Source organism: Carcharodon carcharias, chromosome 12 (assembly GCF_017639515.1).
Source record: "Carcharodon carcharias isolate sCarCar2 chromosome 12, sCarCar2.pri, whole genome shotgun sequence".
In the NCBI taxonomy this organism is placed as follows: domain Eukaryota; kingdom Metazoa; phylum Chordata; class Chondrichthyes; order Lamniformes; family Lamnidae; genus Carcharodon; species Carcharodon carcharias.
Window position 1 is genome coordinate 56955722 of NC_054478.1, and position 22472 is coordinate 56978193.

Consider the following 22472-nt stretch of genomic DNA (forward strand, 5'->3'; position numbering starts at 1 on the left):
AAAGAGGAGGTGTTAGGTGTCTTGAAGAATATTAAGGTGGATAAGTCTCCAGGGCCAGATGGAATCTACCCCAGAGTACTGAGGGAGGCAAGGGAGGAGATTGCTGGGGCCTTGACAGAAATCTTTGTATCCTCACTGGCTACGGGTGAGGTCCCAGAGGATTGGAGAATGACCTATGTTGTTCCATTGTTTAAGAAGGGTAGCAGGGATAATCCAGGAAATTACAGGCTGGTGAGCCTTATGTCAGTGGTAGGGAAATTATTGGAGAAGACTCTTTGTGACAGGATTTACTACCATTTGGAAGCAAATGGGCGTATTAGTGAGAGGCAGCATGGTTTTGTGAAGGGGAGGTCATATCTCACTAACTTGATCGAGTTTTTCGAGGAAGTGACAAAGATGATCGACGATGGAAGGGCAGTGGATGTTATATACATGGATTTCAGTACGGCCTTTGACAAGGTCCCTCATGGCAGACTGATACAGAAGGTAAAGTCGCACGGGATCAGAGGTGAGCTCGCAGAATGCATACAGAATTGGCTTGGTCATAGAAGACAAAGGGTAGCAGTAGAAGGGTGCTTTTCTGAATGGAGAGCTGTGACTAGTGGAGTTGCGCAGGGATCAGTGCTGGGACCTTTGCTGTTTGCGGTATACATAAATGATTTGGAGGAAAATGTAACTGGGCTAATTAGTAAGTTTGCAGATGACACCAAGGTTGGAGGAGTTGCAGATAGTGAAGAGAATTGTCAAAGGATACAACGGGATATAGATCGGTTGGAGACTTGGGCAGAGAAATGGCAGACGGAGTTTAATCTGGCCAAATGCGAGGTAATGCATTTTGGAAGGTCTAATAAAGGCAGGAATTACACAGTAAATGGCAGAACCCTTAAGTGCATCGACGGGCAGAGGGATCTGGGTGTACAGGTCCACAGGTCACTGAAAGTGGCAATGCAGCTGGATAAGGCAGTCAGGAAGGCATATGGCATGCTTGCCTTCATTGGCAGGGGTATTGAGTATAAAAGCTGGGAAGTCATGCTGCGGCTGTATAGAACCTTGGTTAGGCCACACTTGGAATATTGTGTGCAATTCTGGTCACCACATTACCAGAAGGATATGGAGGCATTGGAGAGGGTGCAGAGGAGGTTTTCCCGGGATGCTGCCTGGTCTGGAGGTTATTAGCTATGAGGAGAGGTTGGAGAAACTCAGATTGTTCTCACTAGAACGATGGAGATTGAGGGGTGACTTGATAGAAGTTTACAAAATTATGAGTGGCATGGACAGAGTAGATAGTCAGAAGCTTTTTCCCAGGGTGGAATGGTCAATTACTAGGGGACATAGATTTAAGGTGAGAGGAGAAAACTTTAAAGGTGATGTGCGGGGCAAGTTTTTTACACAGAGGGTAGTGAGTGTCTGGAAGTTGCTGGCAGAGGAGGTGGTGGAAGCAGGTATGATAGTGGTGTTTAAGAGGCAGCTTGCCAAATACATGAATAGGATGGGAATAGAGGGATACGGACCCCAGAAGTGCAAAATGTTTTAGTTGACGGGCAATATGATCGGCGCAGGGTTGGAGGGCCGAAGGGCCTGTTCCTGTCAGGTACTTTTCTTTCTTCTTTGTTCTTTGAACTCCTGCAGTGATGTCCTGGAGCTGAGATGACTGACCTCCAACAGCCACAACTAACTTCCTTTGTGCTACGTATGACTCCAACCAATGGAGGGTTTCCCCCCTGATTCCCATTGACTCCAGTTTTTCTAGGGCTCCTTGATGCCACACACTTGGTCAAATTCTGCCTTGATGTCAAGGGCAGTCACTCTCACCTCAGCTCTTTTGTCCATAATTGAACCAAGGCTGTAATAAGGTCAGGAGCTGAATGGCCCTGGCAGAATCCAAACTGGGCATCAGTGAGCAGGTTATTGCTAAGCAAATGACGTTTGAAGCACTGTTGATGACCCCTTTCATTACTGGTGATGGAGAGTAGACTGATGGGGTGGTAATTGGCCAGGTTGGATTTGTCCTTTTTGTGTATAGGACATACCAGGGCAATTTTCCACATAGCTGGGTAGATGCCAGTGTTTTAGTTGTACTGGAACAGCTTGGCTAGGGGTGCAGCGAGTTCTGGAGCACAAGTCTTCAGTGCTATTGCTGGAATATTGTCAGGGTGCATAGTCTTTGCAGCCGTTTCTTGATATCATGTGGAGTTAATCAAATTGGCTGAAGACTGGCATATGTGATGCTGGGGACCTCCATTGGAGGCCAGAATGGATCATCCACTCAGCACTTCTGGTTGAAGATTCTTGCGAATGCCTCAGCCTTATCTTTTGCATTGTTGTGCTGGGCTCCTACATCAGTGAGAGTCGGGATATTTGTGGAACCTCCTTCTCGAGTGCATTGTTTAATTGTCCACCACCATTCGTGACTGGATGTGTCAGGACTGCAGAGTTTAGATCTGATCCATTGGCTGTGGGATCACTTAGCTCTGTTTATTCCTGTGTTATAGCTTCACCAGGTTGACACCTCATTTTTAGGTATGCCTGGTGCTGCTCCTGGCATGCCCTCCTGCACTCATTATTGAACCAGGGTTGATTCCCTGGCTTGGTGGTAATGGTAGAGTGGGCGATATGGTGGGCCATGAGGTTACAGATTGTGTTCGAGTACAATTCTGCTGCTGCTGTTGGCCCAAAGCACCTCATGAATGCCCAGTCTTGAGTTGCTCGATCTGTTTGAATTCTATCCCATTTAGCACAGTGGTGATGCCACACAATACGATGGAGGGTATCCTCAATGTGAAGGCGGGACTTCATCTCCACAATGACTGTGCGGTGGTCACTCCTACTGATATTGCCATGGACAAATGCGTCTGCAGGAGGCAGGTTGGTAAGGATGAGGTCAAATATATTTTTCCCTCTTGTTGGTTCCCTCACCACCTGCCGCAGACCTAGTCTAGCAGCTATGTCACTTAGAACTCGGCCAGCTCGGTCAGTAGTGGTGCTACCGAGCCACTCTTGGTGACGGACATTGAAATCCCCCACCCACATTCTGCGCCCTTGCCACCCACAGTGCTCCAAGTGATATTCAGTATGGAGGAACACTGATTCATCAGCTGAGGGAAGGTGGTAGGTGGTAATCAGCAGGCGGTTTCCTTGCCCATGTTTGACCTGATGCCATGAGACTTCATGGGATCTGTAGTCGATGTTGAAGACTCCCAGGGCAGCTCCCTCCCAACTGCATACCACTGCCACCAGCTCTGCTGGCTCTGTCCTGCTGGTGGGACAGGACATTCCCAGGGATGGTGATGGTGGAATCTGGGACATTATCTGTCAGGCATAATTCCATGAGGATGACTGTGTCAGGCTGTTGCTTGACCAGCAGGAGGGAATGATGTGGAGATGAAGTCCCGCCTTCACATTGAGGATACCCTCCATCGTATTGTGTGGCACCACCACTGTGTTAAATGGGATAGAATTCGAACAGATCTAGCAACTCAAGGATGAGCATCCATGAGGTGCTGTGGGGCCATCAGCAGCAGCAGAATTGTATGTGAACACAATCTGTAACCTCATGGCCGCCATATCCCCTACTCCATCATTACCACCAAGCCAGCGGATCAATTCTCTCAGTTCCTTTGCCTCTGTTGCATCTGTTCCGATGATGCCTCTTTCCTAAACAGTGCTTCTGACATGTCTTCCTTCTTCCTTAACCGAGGCTTCCCACCCATGTTGGTTGATAGGGCCTTCAACCGTGTCCAACCCATCTCCTGCACCTCTGCCCTGGCACCTTCCTATCCCTTCCAGAACCAGGATAGGGTCCCACTTGTCCTCACTTTTCACCCCATCAGCCTCTGTATTCAAAGGATCATCTTCCACCATTTCCACCAACTCCAGCATGATGCCACCACCAAACACATCTTCCCTTCACCCCCCATCGGCATTCCATAGGGACCATTCCCTCCGGGACACCCTGGTCCACTCCTCCATCATCCTGTACACCTCAACCCCTCTCCCACGGCACCTTCCCATGCAACCGCAGAAGATGCAACACCTGCCCCTTTACTTCCCTCCTCCTCACTTGCACTTCCCTCAATTTGATCTACTGCATTCGCTGCTCCTCTACATTGGAGATGCCAAACGCAGACTGGTGCGCGCTTTGCAGAACACCTTTGGTCTGTCCGCAAGCATGACCCAGACTTTCCTATCGCTTGCCATTTCAACACATCACCCTGCTCTCATGCCCACATGTCTGTCCTTGACCTGCTGCAATGTTCCAGTGAAGCTCAATGCAAACTGGAGGCACTTTACAACCTTCTGGTCTTAACACTGAGTTTAACAACTTCAGATCATGAGCTCTCTCCTCTATCCTCACCCCTTTTTGATCCCCTTTTTTCAAATATTTATTTTTTAATTGTTCTATATACATTTTTTCCCCACCTATTTCTATTATTATTTTTAAAATTTTTTCCGTCATTGTTTTATCTCCACCTTTTAGCCTATTTTAATCCTTGCTCCCACACCATCCCCTCCCCCTACTAGGACCATCTGTCACTTGCTTATCCTGCTTTCTGTTCTTAATGTCTCCATTAGCACCTCTTTTAGCCAGTATCACCACCATCAACACCCCTTTGACCTTTTGTTTATGACATCTTTTGCCTCTGCCTTCCACTGGCCTTCTATCCAGCTTCATCTGTCCCATCCCCCTTAAACAGTATATATATCACCACATTTCTACTTCTCTTTAGTTCTGAAGAAAAGTCACCTGGACTCGAAACATTAACTCTCTCTTTCTCTCCACAGATGCTGTCAGACATGCTGAGTTTTTCCAGAAATTTTAATTTTTTTCTTGCTTGCCTGGTCTGTGAGACTGCTGTTCCAATTTCGGCACTATCCCCCAGATGTTAGTCAGGAGGACTTTGCAGGGTCAACAGAGCTGCAATTGCCATTGTCGTTTCTGGTGCCAAGGTCAATGCCAGGTGGTCCATCTGGTTTCATTCATTTTTTGTGGCTTTGTAGAGTGGCTTGCTAGGCCATTTCAGAGGGCAGATTAAGGTCAACCACAATCTGGAGTCATACGTAGGATAGCAGATTTCCTTCCCTAAAAGGCATTACAACAATCATCATCAGACTTTTAACTGAATTTGAATTCCACCATCTGCCATGGCAGGTTTTGAACCCGGGTTCCCAGAGCATTACCCTGGGTGTCTAGATTACTAATCCATCAACAATACCACTACACTGTCACCTCCCCCAGGTCCAGCAGGCTTCTGAAAATTCAACCATCTGTTACCATTGCACCCCAGTCTTGTGCTCAAAATAAAACAACAAATTTGCCAGTAGCAGTTCCATACTTCTAGAAATTCAGATATGTAGAAATTTTAAAGGCTTAAGGATAAAACTCATGTTCCAAAACATAAGGCTGCTCTTGGACTATTAAACAGAAACTAATCACAGCCAACAGGAGGAATATTGGCTTAAGCAAGCTATGCCATTTATGCTGCACAGGACCCAAAATTCTACTGACATTGGATCTACCTGTGGAAGGGGAACCATTCATGCACGTTATGCCTAGTCTTAACCCCAAACCTCTATCGTGACTGGAATATGGGATTTGGCATGGTGTCCACTAAATTGCAAATTTCAGTCAGTGCTGGATTCACACCAGTACAAACTTGCCAGAATAAACAGGATATTAAAATCAGTCTGTGTTCCTGTCAGGGATAGATATTCTGAACTGTAACACTTTTATCCTTGAAGGTCAGCAACATTTGTACTAACCCATTATAACTTCTTATATCTATATTGCCATTATTCCTACTGGGATATAACTAGAGTCCATATGCCTTGTTAGAACTGGGTATTCATTATGTTGAGGGTTGTTCTGTAGATTGCGCAAGTAATTTAGTAGCACTTTTATATCAATGTAACTGACATTGAGAAAGTGGTCGGCACCAATATTTGGATATTTGTCTCTTTACTGCTGGCAGGTTTATTCTGCAGTTTTAGCAACTGAACTTATTTAGGAAAGTGGCACCTACTGATGTTTAACTTGAAAGATTTCTGATTCCTTGACATAACCTCATTCCAAAATAAAATGTGTGCTTGAGATGAATGTTTACATGCTGATTTTCATTCACTGGTACAAATCAATGTTAAATGGTTGTGACGGGTGCCAATCCCACAAGAATTTTGGCACTGAAATTACCTAGTTCACCTTATTTGCATAAATATTCACTAATTCAGGTGCAGATTTGGAAAGGTACATAACATACTACCGGTGAAAGTGGAAAACTATTTGTAAGTGGAATTCAAAGGGATGAGGCCAATTAAAAGGGAACTGACAGGATAAGGGGCTGAATTTTACGTGCCCCTAACAGGCGTATTACTCCGGGGAGGGGGGGTCACATAAAATAGGATGGGAACCCATTCCATTACTTTCCTGTCCACCTCTGATTTCTCCCCCATAATATGGAGGGGGTGGTGGGTGCTGAAATTGGCAGCCTGCCCACCATATTCAAATGATTAATCAAGGGTCAATTAGACTTGTTATCAAGCCAATTGACCCTGATAATACATTGCCCACACCATAAAATGTTTAGCGTGGGAGCAGGAAGGCCAATTTTTTAACTCAAGGGCTTAAAGGGCAGGAAGGAAGGGGAGGGTTGCTCTTCAGGATCTGTCCTTTACTGATCGCAGGGCGGCCTCCACTTAGGTCAAAACCACCTTCCTTCCTATCCGCTCTCTCCCTTAAGCCTGCCCCTGCTCTTCTCCCTAACCACCCTAAACCCTCCTGGCCCAAGACCCCAGACTTACCTGCCCCAGGGATCCATGGGCCTTGATTTTCCCCTTCTCCTGTAGTCCTGGCAGCTGCCACTGAAGCCTTCCTGATGCTGCCGGGACTGATGGAGCTGCAGGCCAATCTGATTGGCCAGAAGCTCCAGAGGGTGGGACTTCCTCCCCAATGAGGCAAGAAAGTCCCATGAGGCCCACTTGGCCCTGCAGCGCTTTATGCTGTGGGACGGGTCAGTATGGAGCATGTCGGTTCAACGCTGACATGGTTCTGGGAGATGGGGGGGAGGAGGAGTGCAATCCACACCCCTCCACCTCCCCACTCATGTTATTCAGCCCAAGGTGTCAAAAATTCTCAATGCTTTTAGAAAGCTCAAAAGACAACTTAACCTTTGCCAAAATTGTTTTTTGCACTGTAATTAGAAATGGCATGCACCCATCATAAAGATTGGAAAATTATGGGGAAGATAATTCTTGCTTCATCATATTTGTAAACTTGTCCTGAAGCAGACAGAAATTTCCTATGCCAGTCAATTTGCTCACCAGAAATGCACATCATGCTGGGTCTTTCTTCTGTGCCATTGCACCACCTGAACCAGTATATGTATACAAACACACACACACGTGGAAAAATAACCCTTATATTACATAAAGCCAACAGTGCTGATAACGTTCACCTTTATCAAACTCTTCAGTACCACTTTGGTGGCAAAAGCACATGGGTAGTTTTATTTTTAAGAAGCTTTGAGTACAGAAAGGCTTTCAGTTTTCAAACAGCTCCATCTTTTCAACAGCAATTCTATCAACCTGATTTTCTGTAAACTTCTAAGGGTAAAGTAGAATTGGAGAAAAGTACAAATCAAAATTTTGCATTATAGATTGAGTGCATAAATGTAAATTCAGTCCTTCATTTAATAATTATGACATCAGATAAAATGAATACTCTATCAAGTGAACTGATGAGCTAGTGTGTTCAATTTAACATTGAACAAATGTTACTTTGAATTATAACTTGCCTTTTTAATAAATACAACCTAATTAAGTGGTTGAAAGGAAAAATAAGTAACTTGTATTCTATATTTTCTTCATTGCAGTTGGTTCCTGTATTTAGTGTTTGTTTTTTTGCTGGGAGCTGTTTGTACAAGGGAGGCACTCAGATATGATTTCATGATAGCTGAAAAGGTAAATATATATGTTGTTTCACTTAGTCTAGCTTCCTGCTTCATAAATTTTCATCTGATAACTGAGTAACACAGTGTTACCATGGTGATGCTTATATTAGAAAACATTCTTAATGCAAGATTATATAAAGCAATTCCTTATTCACTTCAGCCATTACTGGCTATTCTTTGATTATGTCAGTGTAAATTAAATGATTATGTAGGTTGTCCACCATTATGTCCTGTGCTTCAATTTCCTTAGTATTCTAGATGATTCAATTAAGCAAGCTAGTACATTAAAGGAGCAAGATACTATCAAGCTATTGAATCATGGTACGCACAACCTCTTCCTTCAACCTCTAGTATAAGGACATAAAGTCAGCACGACATCCTAAGCAACAGCAGAAATGCACATTAGGGACCCATATTATAGTCTTACAGTTTTAAAAACAATAACTTGCACTTAATGTAATAAAATGTCCCAAGACTACACAGCGAAACATTATAAAGCAAAAGTTGACACCAAACCACATAAGGCAATATTAGGTTATTTGGTCAAAAGCTTGTTCAAAGAGGTGGAATTTAAGGAGGGTCTGAAAGGAGGAAAGTAGGGTAGAGTTGCAGAGGGGTTTTGGAAGTGAATTCTGGAGCTTAATGGCCTTGGTAGCTGAAGGCCTGTACACCAATGGTGGAGCAATCAAAATCTGGGATGCTGAGGAGGCCAGAAGTGCAGAGATCTTATTTCTGCTGCCTGATTCGTTCCCACTATTACCTCCCGCTTTCCTTACTTTAGCTTCCTGCTCTGGTTGAATTTGGTGTCAGCTCTGCACTCCCCTAAAAATTCTGCAGTCACCAGTGCATCCTTGCTCCTCTCCTACTCTGTAGCAGAATCCAGATCCATTCTTCTCATTGTACTATATACCAGACCGCTTCCATTAATGCCAGACTTACCCACTCCATCCCTATTGCATCCAAGTCACAAGACCCCTCAACTAATTTTTTGGAACTCCTGTCCCCAGTACTTATGCAACCCGGGACCTCCTTCTCAATCTCAGTATCTCAAGTCATTTTGCATTGCTGTTAGACCTCATGCATTATTCCTAGATATCAGCCTCAGCTCAGCAGTATCATTATCATGTCTGAAGTGAAAAATCAAGGGTTCATTCAGGTCCACTTCACTGCTATTGAGTAGATGCTGCATTGTTAGGAGCATTGTCTTTCAGATGAGATATTAAACTGAAACTCTGGCCAAGGTTTTCATTCCCCCAGTTGGACTCACAGAGTCAGGAGATTTCCTGGAGTTGGGGTGGGCAACCCCCAAAATAGTGAAGTGGCTGCCAGGCGCGAAGGCGGGCTGGGAACAGGGTCTTCCTCCGTGCCCTGGCACTGTGTTAAATTTGATTCTAAAATCTAATAATGCAAAAATCATCTCTCCAGCCCTCATCCCTCACCCCCCTCACCCCACACAGACTCCCTATGCCCCATCCATACCAACCTATGCAACTCATACCCCGACCTAACCCCCCATGTCCCATCATACCCCTATGCCAGCCCATGAGAGCATGAGAAACATAAGAAATAGGAGTAGGAGTAGACTACACGACCCATTGTGTTGCTCCGCTATTCAATACGATCGTGGCTGAAGTTGGGCTTCAACTCCATTCTCCTGCCCACTCCCCATATCCCTTAATTCCCTGAGAGACTAAAATCTGTCTATCCAAACCTTAAATTCATTCAATGATGGAGCATTCATAACCATTTGGGATAGAAAATTCCAAAGATTCACAACCCTTTGAGTGAATAAATTTCTCCTCCTCTCCTAAATGACTGGCCCTTTATCCTGAAATTGTGCCCCTTTGTTTTAGATTCCATGAGCAATGGAAACAATCTCTTAGTGCCCACCCTATCCAGCCCCTTCAGAATTTGTAGATTTCAATGAGACTGCCTCTCATTCTTCTGAACTCCCGAGAATATTAACCCAATTTACTCAGCTTCTCGTCATAGGACACCGCCCTCATCCCAGGGATGAATTTAACCCATGCCCTTCCACCCCACTCCCCATGGCCCCTCATACTTTGTATGCCAACTTAGTGCCAACTCATGCCACCCCATATCCCCCACCCACCACCCTTTGCCCTTACCCCCTCCATGTCAATTCATCTAGTATCTTTTGACATTCCTGGATAGCTCTGACAGCTTTGACATTTCCTGGATAGCTTTGATACTTCCTGGATGGCTTGACAGTTCCTGGACGGCTTGACACTTTCTGGACAGCTTGACAGTTCCAATGACTTTGTGCGCAAAAAGTGCATAATCATGTTCAATTCTATCAATCTCATTGGGGCCCTAATCTCTCCCAAAGGGTGTCTGACCTCTCCCAAAGGTGTGCTAGGATCCAATCCAAAGGGGTATGTTACCTCTCCTAAGGGATATCCTAGCTATCCAAAGAATCCACAAAGTTCAGACCTCCTCTCACCTGGTCTGCTCTATGCACACAGAGGCTAGGAATCCTGCAGTGTGTAACTCACCTCCTGACTCCCAAAGCCTGTCCACTATCTACCAGGAACAAGTCAGGAATGTGATGGAATACTCACCACTTGCCTGGCTGAGTGCAGCTGCAACAACAACAAGAAGCTTGACATTATCTAAGACAAAGCAGCCTGCTTGATTGGCACCCCATCCACAAACAAGCACTCCCTCCACCATCGAAACACAGCGGCAACAGTGTGTACCATCTACAAGATGCACTGCAGAAACTCTCCAAGGCTCCTTTGAAAGCACCTTTGAAACCAGCAACCTGTACTATCTAGAAGGACCAGGGCAGCAGACACATGGGAATACCACCACCATGAAAATCCCCTCCAAGCCACTCACCATCCTGACTTGGAAATGTATCGCCATTCCTTCACTGTTGCTGGGTCAAAATCCTGGGTGTACCTACAGCACAGGGACTGCGGTGGTTCAAGAAGGCAGCTCACCACCACCTTCTCAAGGACAATTAGGGATGGGCAATGAATGCTAGCCTGGCCAGCGATGCCCACATCCCATAAATGAATTTTAAAAACTCTGGGATTTATCCAGCTGGGTTCAAAAATCCCACTTCAATGGAGGCAGCTGGTGATTTAAATAGCCAGCTGCCTCTACGAATTGTGTGTTCTTGAACCCTGCCCTGACTCCAGTTCTGCCGCCATGAAGATAGAAAATGCCAGGTTTGGGGGCAGGACTTTGAAATTTCATCCATTTCCGGGATTTTTGCCAACTCTGGGCCCCTGTCTGTCCTCTTAGGACATAAACCATCCCATGGCACTTTCAAAGAGGGGTGAAAGAGTTCTCCAAGTGTCCTGTTTGATATTTCACCTTCAGCCAGCACCATAATAAATATATTCACATTCAGGGGACACTTATAGAATATGTTGACAATATGATTTTTCAGATTTTCCGACAGTCAGTAAACGAAACCTAAGTGGTGCCACTTGATCTAATATCTGGAGCATATGGGAACTTTTGTATGAATCAAATTGAGGTTTTCTGGATTTACATATCACTGCATCTTTATCTCGCTTTCATCCTTTTATGGTGCTCCTTAAGACCCATCTCTGACCAAGCTTTAGTCAGCCAACCTATATCTTTTTATGTGGATTGGCTTCAAATGCTGCTGTGAAGCACCTTGGAATGTTTCATGCCATTAAACGTGCTGTAATAATTACAAAGTGTCATTGTTTGTCAAACTTTCAGTCTTACTGAAGACATAAGGAATAAACATGATACTAAAAATGAAAAAAAAGGATATTTAAAATCTCCATGAGATTTTAAAAACAAATAAGAATTAATTACTTTTATCAAAAATCTTGAAAGCCCTTATGGTATTATACTATGAAATATACTTGTTTAAAGTGCTATAAATAGTTGCTTCTGCTTTGAATTTTGCAGTAAGTGCAAATTTATTTGCACATAATTGGGCACAAATAATCTAGCTATTAATAGAATTCAGTTCAAAAAGACACTGAAAATATTTGGAACAGTAATGTTGTTATTCTACTGCATTGACTTATTCTTGTGTTATAGGTTGCCTTGGTGGGATTCCTCTGGTTATTAGGTCTGTACATTTCATCTTTAGCTTCCTGCATGGGAGGCCTTTATGGTGCACCCAGAATCCTTCAGTGCATTGCACAAGAAAGGGTGGTACCCGCCCTTGCCTGTCTGGGAAGTGGGGTAAGTATAACCCATCACTATGGTAACATAAATAGCTTATGAGGAATGGAGATTCACAGAACATAACTATGTTGTGTAGATTATTTCACAATCATAATATAGAGGCTATTAAATGGCAAAATATTGAATATAAAGGCTAATAATGTGGTTTTGACACAGAATCATTGGTCTTTGGGTAATGCAGCTGTAGTAGAGAAAGCTGACTCCATAAGTTAATACATTACAACATTCTTGGTGCATCATTCATAATGTGCTAAGAGCATCAAAAATGAAGGATGGATTATTCATCCCCAGGGCATCTTGCTGGTCAGCTGATAACTCAAATAGCTGTTCCATTGCTTGGTATGGGGAGAAAATGGCAGCAGCAGCATATAGATATGAACAGCTCCATTTAGCGAAACAGCCATGGTGTTTCCTATTCATGAAGTCCTACAAATAATTCTCTGGTGGAGGAGACTGCCACTATCCTGTGAAGGCAAGTACCATAGCAATTCAGATGACAGAAAGAGCAAACGCTTTCTCATCTGCGTCCTGATCTACTGTGGAAATGGTTTCTTGGGATCACCACACAACGGTATAAACTTTCTTGTAAATTGGTGGGCTGTACTGCTTTCTTGGACCTTATCACTCATAATTGTTTAGGCCTTTGAGAAGCAGTGGGCCCTACTTGTTAATTTTGCATTATCCTGTGTGACTTGAAATGTGTGCTGAACAGACTTCTGGCAATTTGGGATCCTAACCCTGTGAGCGCCCAACATTGCAATATTGGCCTCAGAAAGTTTAACTGCTTCAACAAATAACTCACATGCATTGCAGGCATTTTTTGAAAATAAATTAAATGCTGCAGCTTGCCATTTAATAATGTGTAGAATGAAACTTGATGTTAAAAGAAAAAGTGTAAGTTAGTTTTCTGTATTAATTTGATTGTTTTCTGGCATATTCTAAATATAAGGGGCATGTTGATACATTCCATAACTTTGTGTGAAGAGTTTCGTCTGCCAAATTTCATTTGTCACACATTGACAGATTACTACATAAATATCAGACAGTTTCTCATCAACATAATTGCAGCAGGCTTTCAACCATAAAAGCAATAAAAGGATCAGAACCTATATTATGTCATAACAATATGGCTATAAAGTTTATTAGGAAATCTACGGGTGCAGCCAAAACAACCATGCACATTGAGGTTTACCATGGGGCTAGTTTAAATCTTTAGCTTTGTGACTCATTGGGACCATAAATCACCAAGAATATAAATAATTATCAGTATGTACGTTTAACACTGAATGCTAGAATTAAGAAGCTCGGCACTTCAGCTCCTTCCTGACGTTTTCATTATATTTATGCAATTAGTTGAGCTCCTCTGTAAAGCACATATACTGATGCAGTTTGTAATGTTGTTTTTCTGTGATGTTTGGCCTATGAAAGCTCATCACTTTAGTATCCTGTAACTGTCCCATTATTGTACCCATGTGCACAATTAAATAATGGTTTTGACTCTGCTCAGTAGTTGATTTCAAGCATTCAAAAATTTTAAGTAATATTTGTCTTGAATATACATTTTCAGGAATTCAAATGCTTTCCTGCCTGACCACTTACCACAAATAAGTTGGTATTCCATAATTGCTTCTGGCCTTCTGGCAGACTTGGGAAGGCTGGAAAGAATTGCAAAAAAAAATCACTTTGTAGTTATTTTGAAATATCATCTGAGGTAATATTGTCATTTCTGCTCATTGTTTGGCTTGGAATGGTGGCCAGTGAGCCTAGTGGAAAATGATTCAACTAAATAATTGTCTCTCTCCTAAATGCTATTCAAGATTTCTAATTATTATAAAATATATAGAATCTATATGTACAGAGATATAAACATATGACCTATACAATACATGAATTGAATAAATAATTTAGGAAAGTAGCCCTCTCTATAAGCCATCCCATGCACATTATAGTATAAGATTAATTTCAGTTTAGTGACTTGTATACAGACCAAAATGAGGAACACAATCTTTCAAGAGATTAAAAATTCCAAATATTCTTATGTTGTATTCATGAAAATGCCTATTTTAATTCTGCTGTGTCTATATCATTATAGCTTTTACCCATTGTGAAATCATGTCCCTTTAAACATACCATAATATAGAATCCATTGAAAACTAAACAGCAATTCTAAATAATTGTAAAAAAATTTAGCTGATTGCAATCGATTTCTACACACAAGCTACTGAGAAGTCCGTGCAGATAGTTTGTTTGCTCAGTACTGGAGCATGCATGCTCTATTCCCTTAGGGACATACCCCACTTAATAGAAAGCTTAGATATAAGGTAGCAAGAGTCTGGCTACTGACATGTGCTGCTGGAGCATAACCAGTTAAAACTGCACAGCTTACAGTGAAGAGCAGTGGTAAGCTTTATGCTACTTATCCCACCAAGACAATCCTAAACCTGAGGGCAATGTCTGGCAGGGTTATGTAGAACCAAGCAGGAACAAATCTAGCTCCTACTGACAGACCTGCCTTTCTGCTAATGGGCTAGGTTAACTGGTCAACAGTTCCCAGGTGTATTGTTACCTGCTTGGCTTGAGTATTAGATTACTAAGTCTGGCACAGAAGGTTGCATTGGTGTTTCAGGTGGGTAGAACCTTTAGTCAAATCTAGAAGATATGCTATAATATTTTGTACCAAACTGCATTTAAAAAGGAATTGAGTTAGGAGAGAGACAGGGCGGGAAAATAATGCATGTGTGCACATTTGTGAATACAATATTCATCTAATTATTCCCTGCTGACAAACCCCCTTAAAGCTAAGATTATTCTGTGGCATGACCTGAATGATTGACTGGTATTTAATAAAAGTTTATTTTAAAAATACTAAGCCATCATTTTAAATTTTTCTTAGTTCAAGAAAGAGTTCTGCTAAACAGATCAGAATTTTATATGTAAAATTGATATCAAAAGATCACATTTTTAATAATATAGAGCAAGTGTTCTATAGCAGATGTCAAATGCAGAATATTAAACTATTTTGAATTGTCATACATTGACAGATTACTACATAAATATCAGACATATTCTCATCAACATAATTGCAGCTGGCTTCCAACCATAAAAGCAATAAAAGGATCAGAACCTATATTATGTCATAACAATATGGCTATAAAGATAAGCCACACCGAGAACATTCAAATTAATGTTAGCTTTCAAGATGACAACTGACCTAACACATTTGAAATATTTTAAGGTGTAATTAACTGTTTTAAAAATAGTTGTTATGTTAATACAGACTGAGAAATGTTTTGGTGCTTGGGAAGACACTACTTTTTGTCATTTTAATTTTAATAACCAGAAACAATTTTTAAAAAGAAACATTCATTCAAAAGCAAAATACTGCAGATGCTGGAATCGGAAATAAAAACAAAAATTGCTGGAAATATGCAGCAGTTCAGGCATCAGCTGGGAAGATAAACTGGGTTAACATTTCAGATCGAAATGACCTTATAAAAAGAAAAAAGCAAAAAACTGCAGATGCTGGAAATCCAAAACAAAAATTAAAATACCTGGAAAAACTCAGCAGGTCTGACAGCATCTGCGGAGAGGAACATAGTTAACGTTTCGAGTCCGTGTGACTCTTCAACAGAACTAAGGAAAAATAGAAAAGAGGTGAAATATAATCTGGTTTAAGGGGCGGGGGGGACAAATAGAGCTGGATAGAGGACCAGTGATAGGTGGAGATAGCCAAAAGATGTCATAGACAAAAGAACAAAGAGATGTTGAAGGTGGTGATATTATCTAAGGAATGTGCTAATAGGTGACAATAAGGGTAGAAAGCAGGACGAGCAAGGTACAGATAACCCTAGTGGGGGTGGGGTGGGGGGGAAGGAATTGATAGGCTAATAGGTAGAGATAAAACAATGGATGGAAATACATTTTTAAAAAATGGAAATAGGTGGAAAAGAAAAATCTATATAAATTATTGGAAAAAAAGGGGGATCGGAAAGGGGGTGGGGATGGAGGAGAGAGTTCATGATCTAAAATTGTTGAATTCAATATTCAGTCCAGAAGGCTGTAAAGTGCCTAGTCGGAAGATGAGGTGCTGTTCCTCCAGTTTGCATTGAACTTCATTGGAACAATGCAGCAGGCCAAGGACAGACATGTGGGCATGAGAGCAGGGTGGAGTGTTGAAATGGCAAGTGACAGGGAGGTCTGGGTCATGCTTGCGGACAGACTGAAGGTGTTCCGCAAAGCGGTCACCCAGTCTGTGTTTGGTCTCTCCAATGTAGAGGAAACCACATTGGGAGCAGCGAATGCAGTAGACTAAATTGAGGGAAGTGCAAGTGAAATGTTGCATCACTTGAAAGGAGTGTTTGGGCCCTTGGACATTGAGGAGGGGGAAGTAAAGGGGCAGGTGTTGCATTTTCTACGGTTGCATAGGAAGGTGCCGTGGGAGGGGATTGAGGTTTAGGGGGTGATGGAGGAGTGGACCAAGGTGTCCTGGAGGGAACGATCCCTGCATAATGCCATAAGGGGGTTGAAGGGAAGATGTGTTTGGTGGTGGCATCATGCTGGAGTTGGCGGAAATGGAGGAGGATGACCCTTTGAATGCGGAGGCTGGTGGGGTGATAAGTGAGGACAAGGGGGAACCCTATCATGGTTCTGGGAGGGAGAGGAAGGTGTGAGGGCGGATGCGCGGGAAAAAAAAATAACATTGAGAAAAAAGGAAAAAAAAGCATTGCTTTCCAAAGATCTTTGTAGCTGCAGCATATGATGCAGAGTTAGAGCTAAGATCTGTATACACTGAATGCTTGATTGTGCGAACAAGGAGCCTGACAGAGACCCAGATGAATGCAAAGATCAGCTATGACCTGTTTTCTGCATTAGTTCATCTCATCAGTTTTCTCTCTTCAAGGCATTGAGTACTTGCTGGATATGATTTCATAGTGGGTGCCTTGCAAAAATTGCTGTGGTTATTATTCATGTGAGAGCCTTGACTGCAAGCCTCAGGACACTGTGTGGTTATGTAGAGCTCAGTGTGGTATAATGTTCCTGGACTAGTGATCCAGATGCCCAGAATATTGTTCTAGGGACACAAGTTCAAATCCCATCATGGCAGCTAAAATTCAAATTAATTTAGTTAATAAATCTGGAATTCAATGTAGTCTCAGTAATGGTGACCATGGCGATAGGATTGTCTTAAAAACCCATCTGGTTCATTAATGTCCTTTCAAGAAGGAAATCTGCTGTCCTTACCTGGTCTGGTCTACATGTGACTTCCGACGCACAGCATTGTGGTTGACTTAACAGCCCTCTGAGATGGCTTAGCAAGTTATTTTCAGTTGTGCCGAGCTGCTACAGAAAAGTCGTAAAGGAAACTGGATGGGCCAACCGGCACCAAGCTAGGCACTGGAAGTGACAATGGCACACCCTGCCCAATTGACCATGCAAGGTCCTCCTTACTGACATCTGGGGACTTATGCAACAGCCATACATAGTCATACTAACCAAATCACATCTTGCAGCCAATGTCCCAGACTCCTTCACTGACTGGTATACAGCCAGGAGGGAATTGTCCTAGGAATCATCAACATTGATTTCATGGCCATGAATCTCATGGTATCAGGTGAAATGTAGCCATGGAAACCTCCTGCTGATTGCCACCTACTGCCCTCCCTCAGCAGATGAAACAGTACTCTTACATTTTGAACACCACTTGGAAGAAGCACTGAGGGCAGGAAGGGCTCAAAATAAAACTCTTGCTGGGAGACTTTAATCCTCATCATTAAGAGTGACTAAGTAACCCATCACTAAGAATGACATCATAGCACCATTACTAAATGAGCTGGCCTAGTACTGAAGGACCTATCTGCAAGGCTGGGCCTGCAGCAGGTGGTGACGGAACAGGCAAGAGGAAAAAGCCGACTAGACTTTCTCCTCACCAATCTTTTTGTCACAGAAGCATCTGTCCTTGATAGTATGGTAGAAGTGACCACTGCACAGTACTTGTGGGGAGAAAGACCCACCCTCACAGTGAAGATACTGTCCATCCTGTTGTGTGGCACTACCATCATGCTAAATCAGAACAGATCTAGAAGTTCAAAACTGGGAATCCATGTGGTTCTATGAGGCATGAGGCAGCAGCTGAATTGCATTCAACCACGATCTGTGATCTCACAGCCCTGATTATCTCTCACTCTACTATGACCATCAAGCCAGAGGAAAAATCTTGGTTCAATGAGGAGTCACTCTACTACTGAACCAGGAGATCAACCCTGGTTCAGTGAGGAGTGTGATGCAAGGAGCAGCACCAAGCACATCTCAAAATGAGGTGCCAACCTGGTGAATCTAAAACACTACTACACAAATGCCAAATAGTGGAACCTATGGATCAGATCAAAGCTCTGCAGACCTGCCACTTCCAATCATGAATGGTTATGGACAATTAAAAAACTAACTGGAGGAGGAGGCTTCACAAATATCCCCGTCCTAATGGAGGAGCCCAGCACGTTAGTGCAAAAGACAAGGCTGAAGCATTTGCAACCATCTTCAGCTAAAAGTGCTGAGTGGATGATCCATCTCAGCCTGCTTCTGATGTGCCCAACATCACAGATGCCAGGCTTTAGCCAATTCGATTCCTTCCATGTCATGTCAAGAAACGGCTGAAAGCACTGAATGCAGCAAAGGCTATGGACCCTGACAGCATCCTGAAAGTAACACTGAGGGCATGTGTTCCAGCCAAGCTCTTCCAGTACAGCTACGACACTGGCATCAACCCAATAATGTGGAAAATTGCCCAGGTTATGATCTGTCAGCAAAATGTTGGAGAAATCCATTCTGGCCAACTGCCATCCGTAAGTACTCTCAATCATCAGCAAAGTGATGGAAGGTGACATCGACACATCAAGCAGCAGTTAGACAGCAATAACCTGCTTGCTGACACTCAGTTTGGGTTCCACGAAGGCCACTAGACTCCTGACCTCATTATAGCCATTACCCAAGCATAGCCAAAATTGCAGAACTGAAGAGGTGAGGTGAGAGTGACTGCCCTTGACATCAGGGCAGCTTTGAACAGAGTGTGGCCTCAAGGAGCCTTATCAAAATTGAAGTCAATAGAAATTAGTGAAAACTCTTCATTGGTTGGAGTCATGCCTAGCACCAAGGAAGAGGGCAGGTCAGAGGAGCAGGCCAGGCTGCAGGGTAGGCCAGTGGGGGGGCCAATGTGCCCGTCGCTTCTCTGATGCCTGCCTTGCTGCCCTTCTCGAGGAGGTGGCAACACGTCGAGAGGTCCTGTTTCCCAAGGATGGGAGAAGCAGGGGCCCCCCATGTCACGAAGCGGGCCTGGCAGGAGGTGGCAGAGGTGGTCAGCTCCCAAGATGCTGTCTGTCACACAGGGACCCAGTGCCACAAACGCTTCCATGATATGTTGCACTCTGGAAGGGTGAGTACCATGTTGGCTTTGGCCATTTAACCCAGCAGGTAGCCTTAGCCTTTGAGGGCCCCCCTCCCACATCTTAGTGTCATTACTGCATTGGGCATTTGGCACACGCTGGGTGGGCAAACAGATAATGACCATGCTTACATCTTCCTTAGTGGTTGAGGAGAAGATGGGTTCTCCCCACAGCATATGTTGGTGTTTGTCGCATTTGAGTAGTCTGGGGGCAACCTGCAGGGGAGGCAGCTAGACACATACTCAGAACTCCAACATGTCTTATTGATGGCGATGAGATGGTGGAAGGGGAGCCTCAAGGTGTCGTGGCCAAGAGCCATCTGCTGCCTCAGCGCTGCACCTAGTTGCACCTCCTTGCCATGGATGCTAAGACCCGTGCTTTATTGAAATTGATGGACGCCGAATGTGTCCAAGGTGGCAGTTGGGGGAGGGGGTTGGGAGCAGCCGTACTATCTTCTGGTGACTGATCACCAGTAGTTTGGACAGAAGCTGCTGGAGGACTCAGATGGGCCACTGTGGTTGGGGTGCGGCGTGCACGTGCAGAGTACATGAGCGATCAGCCCCAATAAATGGTGTTCTCTGTTCTGCAGGCGAAAACTGAACACAACAGCCAAGAGCGTTTGCGAACTGGTGATGGCCAGGCCGTGCTGCACACACTGACTCACTTCGAAAAACAGACCATGGAGTTGGGAAGAAGCCAAGCGGCCAGGTCGGCAGGTGTCGGCGAGGCTGGGGTGCAGCGGCCAGGTATTTGAGGCCCATAGTCCCATCCACTCTGTCTTCCCACCATCCAAAGCACTGATGATTGCTGCAATCGTTAATGCAGCAACACTGCTCATTCACAGACCAATACAGTCAGACGTGTGGGTCATACACAAAGGTCCCTCGGTCCCTTGAGGATGCGCGTCTCTAGCACCTTCCAAAGTCGCCTTATCCCATTTCTGACTACTATCCCCATGGCCTAACATGCCAAGGCACCGCTGCTGCATATCCAAATACTTATTGCATCCTAGGAGGGTTTGTACCTCCACCACCCTTTCAGCCAGTGCGTCCCACATTACTCTGTCCAAAAGGTCCTCAGCACCTTACCTGTCAACCTCATGGCACTCAGCTTAAATAAATGCCACCACATTGGTCATCCCTTCGCCAAGGGGAAATGTTGCCTTCTGTCCACCTGGTCTATGCCCCTATAACAGTATGAAGGTCAATAATGTGACCTGTCAGTCTCTTGTGATCCATGGCAAATGTCGCAAGTGTGTGCAATGTTTCCTCATAATTCTAACTCTCCAGGCCAGCATGCACCCTGGTCAGGAACCTCTGCACTCTCTCCACTCCAATGCCAAACCTCCCATGAAGCGCAGGTCACAACTGAACACAGAAGTGTAGCTGTGGCCTCGATAGCGTTTTCTGCATCTGCAACATGACCTCCCTTTTCCTACATTCTATTCCTTGGCTAATAAAGGCAAGTCAGGCTTTTACCTTGTTAAACGCCTTATGTTCCTGTTCTGCTACCTTAATGGGTCTGCCCAGCAAGGTCCCTGTAATTGTCCTTACTTTCCACAGTCCTACCATTTCTTCTGCATTCCCATACCTAGTTTGTCTTGCCCAATTTCTTAACCGCACACTTATCCACATAACATTCCATGTGGCATTCCTAAGGCCATCTGACCAGCCTGTCTGTATGCTCATGTAATGTTTGGGCCTCCTCTTAACTATTTACCACCTCACCAATGTTCGTCTCCTTAGGTTTTTAAAGGTTGAGCGCATTATGAGCCTGGGCGGGGGGGGGAAGGGATGAATTGTTTAACTGACTGAACACTAACTGATCCACAGTGGGGTATATAGCGTCGGCTAGTGTCCTGGGGCACAGTGGAGAGGGCACTTCACAATCGCTGGAGGAGATGGCAGAGACAGAGAGTGCCGATGGCGCCAGCAGCCGGAGGACTGCAGGGGACCAGGCACATGCTGACTCGGGTCGTGATGATGTGCCTTTGGAGATGTCCGCCATGCAGCAGCTGCAGGACAAGCGGCTGGGTGCACGGGAGCATCTGGTAGGGTTGCATGATGGTGTGCTTCACTTGGTCTCTGATGCGGAGGAATCCAGGCAGAGTGTCAGTGATAGCATGAACCTCAGGACAGAGCTTCAGGCTTCCTTCATTGAGGGATTGGCGACTCTCATGGAGAGGGGCTTCCAACAGATTGATCAGCATCTGATTGGGTTACGCTCTGACCTGCAAGCCCTCACAGCGCTACTGGCCACAGGTGGTCATTGGCAATGTGGGAGATGTTCTGGGCACCAAGTGTTGGCGCTCGGTGCCCATCCATTTGCGGTGAGCAGGGAAGTCCGAAGTGACCTCACATCAGCGCAGCAGCTGCCTGTGATCGCTGCGAGCTCCTCTCAGGGCACTCCAGATGAGGGCAGCAACTCCTCTGTCCCTCTGCCAGTGACCGTTGTATCCGTTGAGGCTGCGACAACTGGGGAGGTGCCAACAGGACAGCAGAGTCAGCAGACTGTCTCACAAGCTACTCCGAGTGATGGGGTGGCACCAAGATGAAGCACGCGCAAACGTGAGCATAAGGCACATTAGGCACTCCACAGGTTTGTCACTGGTGCTTTTGTGTTGCCCCTAAATTAGGGAATTTATTTTTGTGAACATCGGAGCAATGTTTTGTAATGTTTTTGGTGGCACCATCTGATGGATGGCAATAAAGTCCACATGTGTTACCATGGCTGAGGGTGTCTCCTTTGTGCTGCATTTTTTCTGTTTCACAGACATATCATGAGTGTTTGAGTGGACTTTGATGTTTCTGTACTAAGCCCTTAGTTGCAGCTGATGAGGTGGAAGATGTAGCACCTAAGTGCCATGTGTGGAAGCGCCAGGCAATGCTGG

The 22472-nt window shown here is 44.4% G+C and overlaps 1 protein-coding gene across 12 annotated transcripts in view; it reads left to right on the plus strand.

Annotated features, from left to right (window-relative positions):
- slc12a8 (solute carrier family 12 member 8) overlaps positions 1-22472 on the plus strand; it is a 170660-nt gene that overhangs the window by 118279 nt on the left and 29909 nt on the right. For all 12 annotated transcript variants that reach the window (XM_041201661.1, XM_041201665.1, XM_041201663.1 and 9 more), the window contains 2 exons: positions 7866-7953; positions 11997-12143. In XM_041201661.1, coding sequence (XP_041057595.1) covers positions 7866-7953; positions 11997-12143 — 235 coding nt within the window. The remainder of the gene's footprint in view (positions 1-7865; positions 7954-11996; positions 12144-22472) is intronic.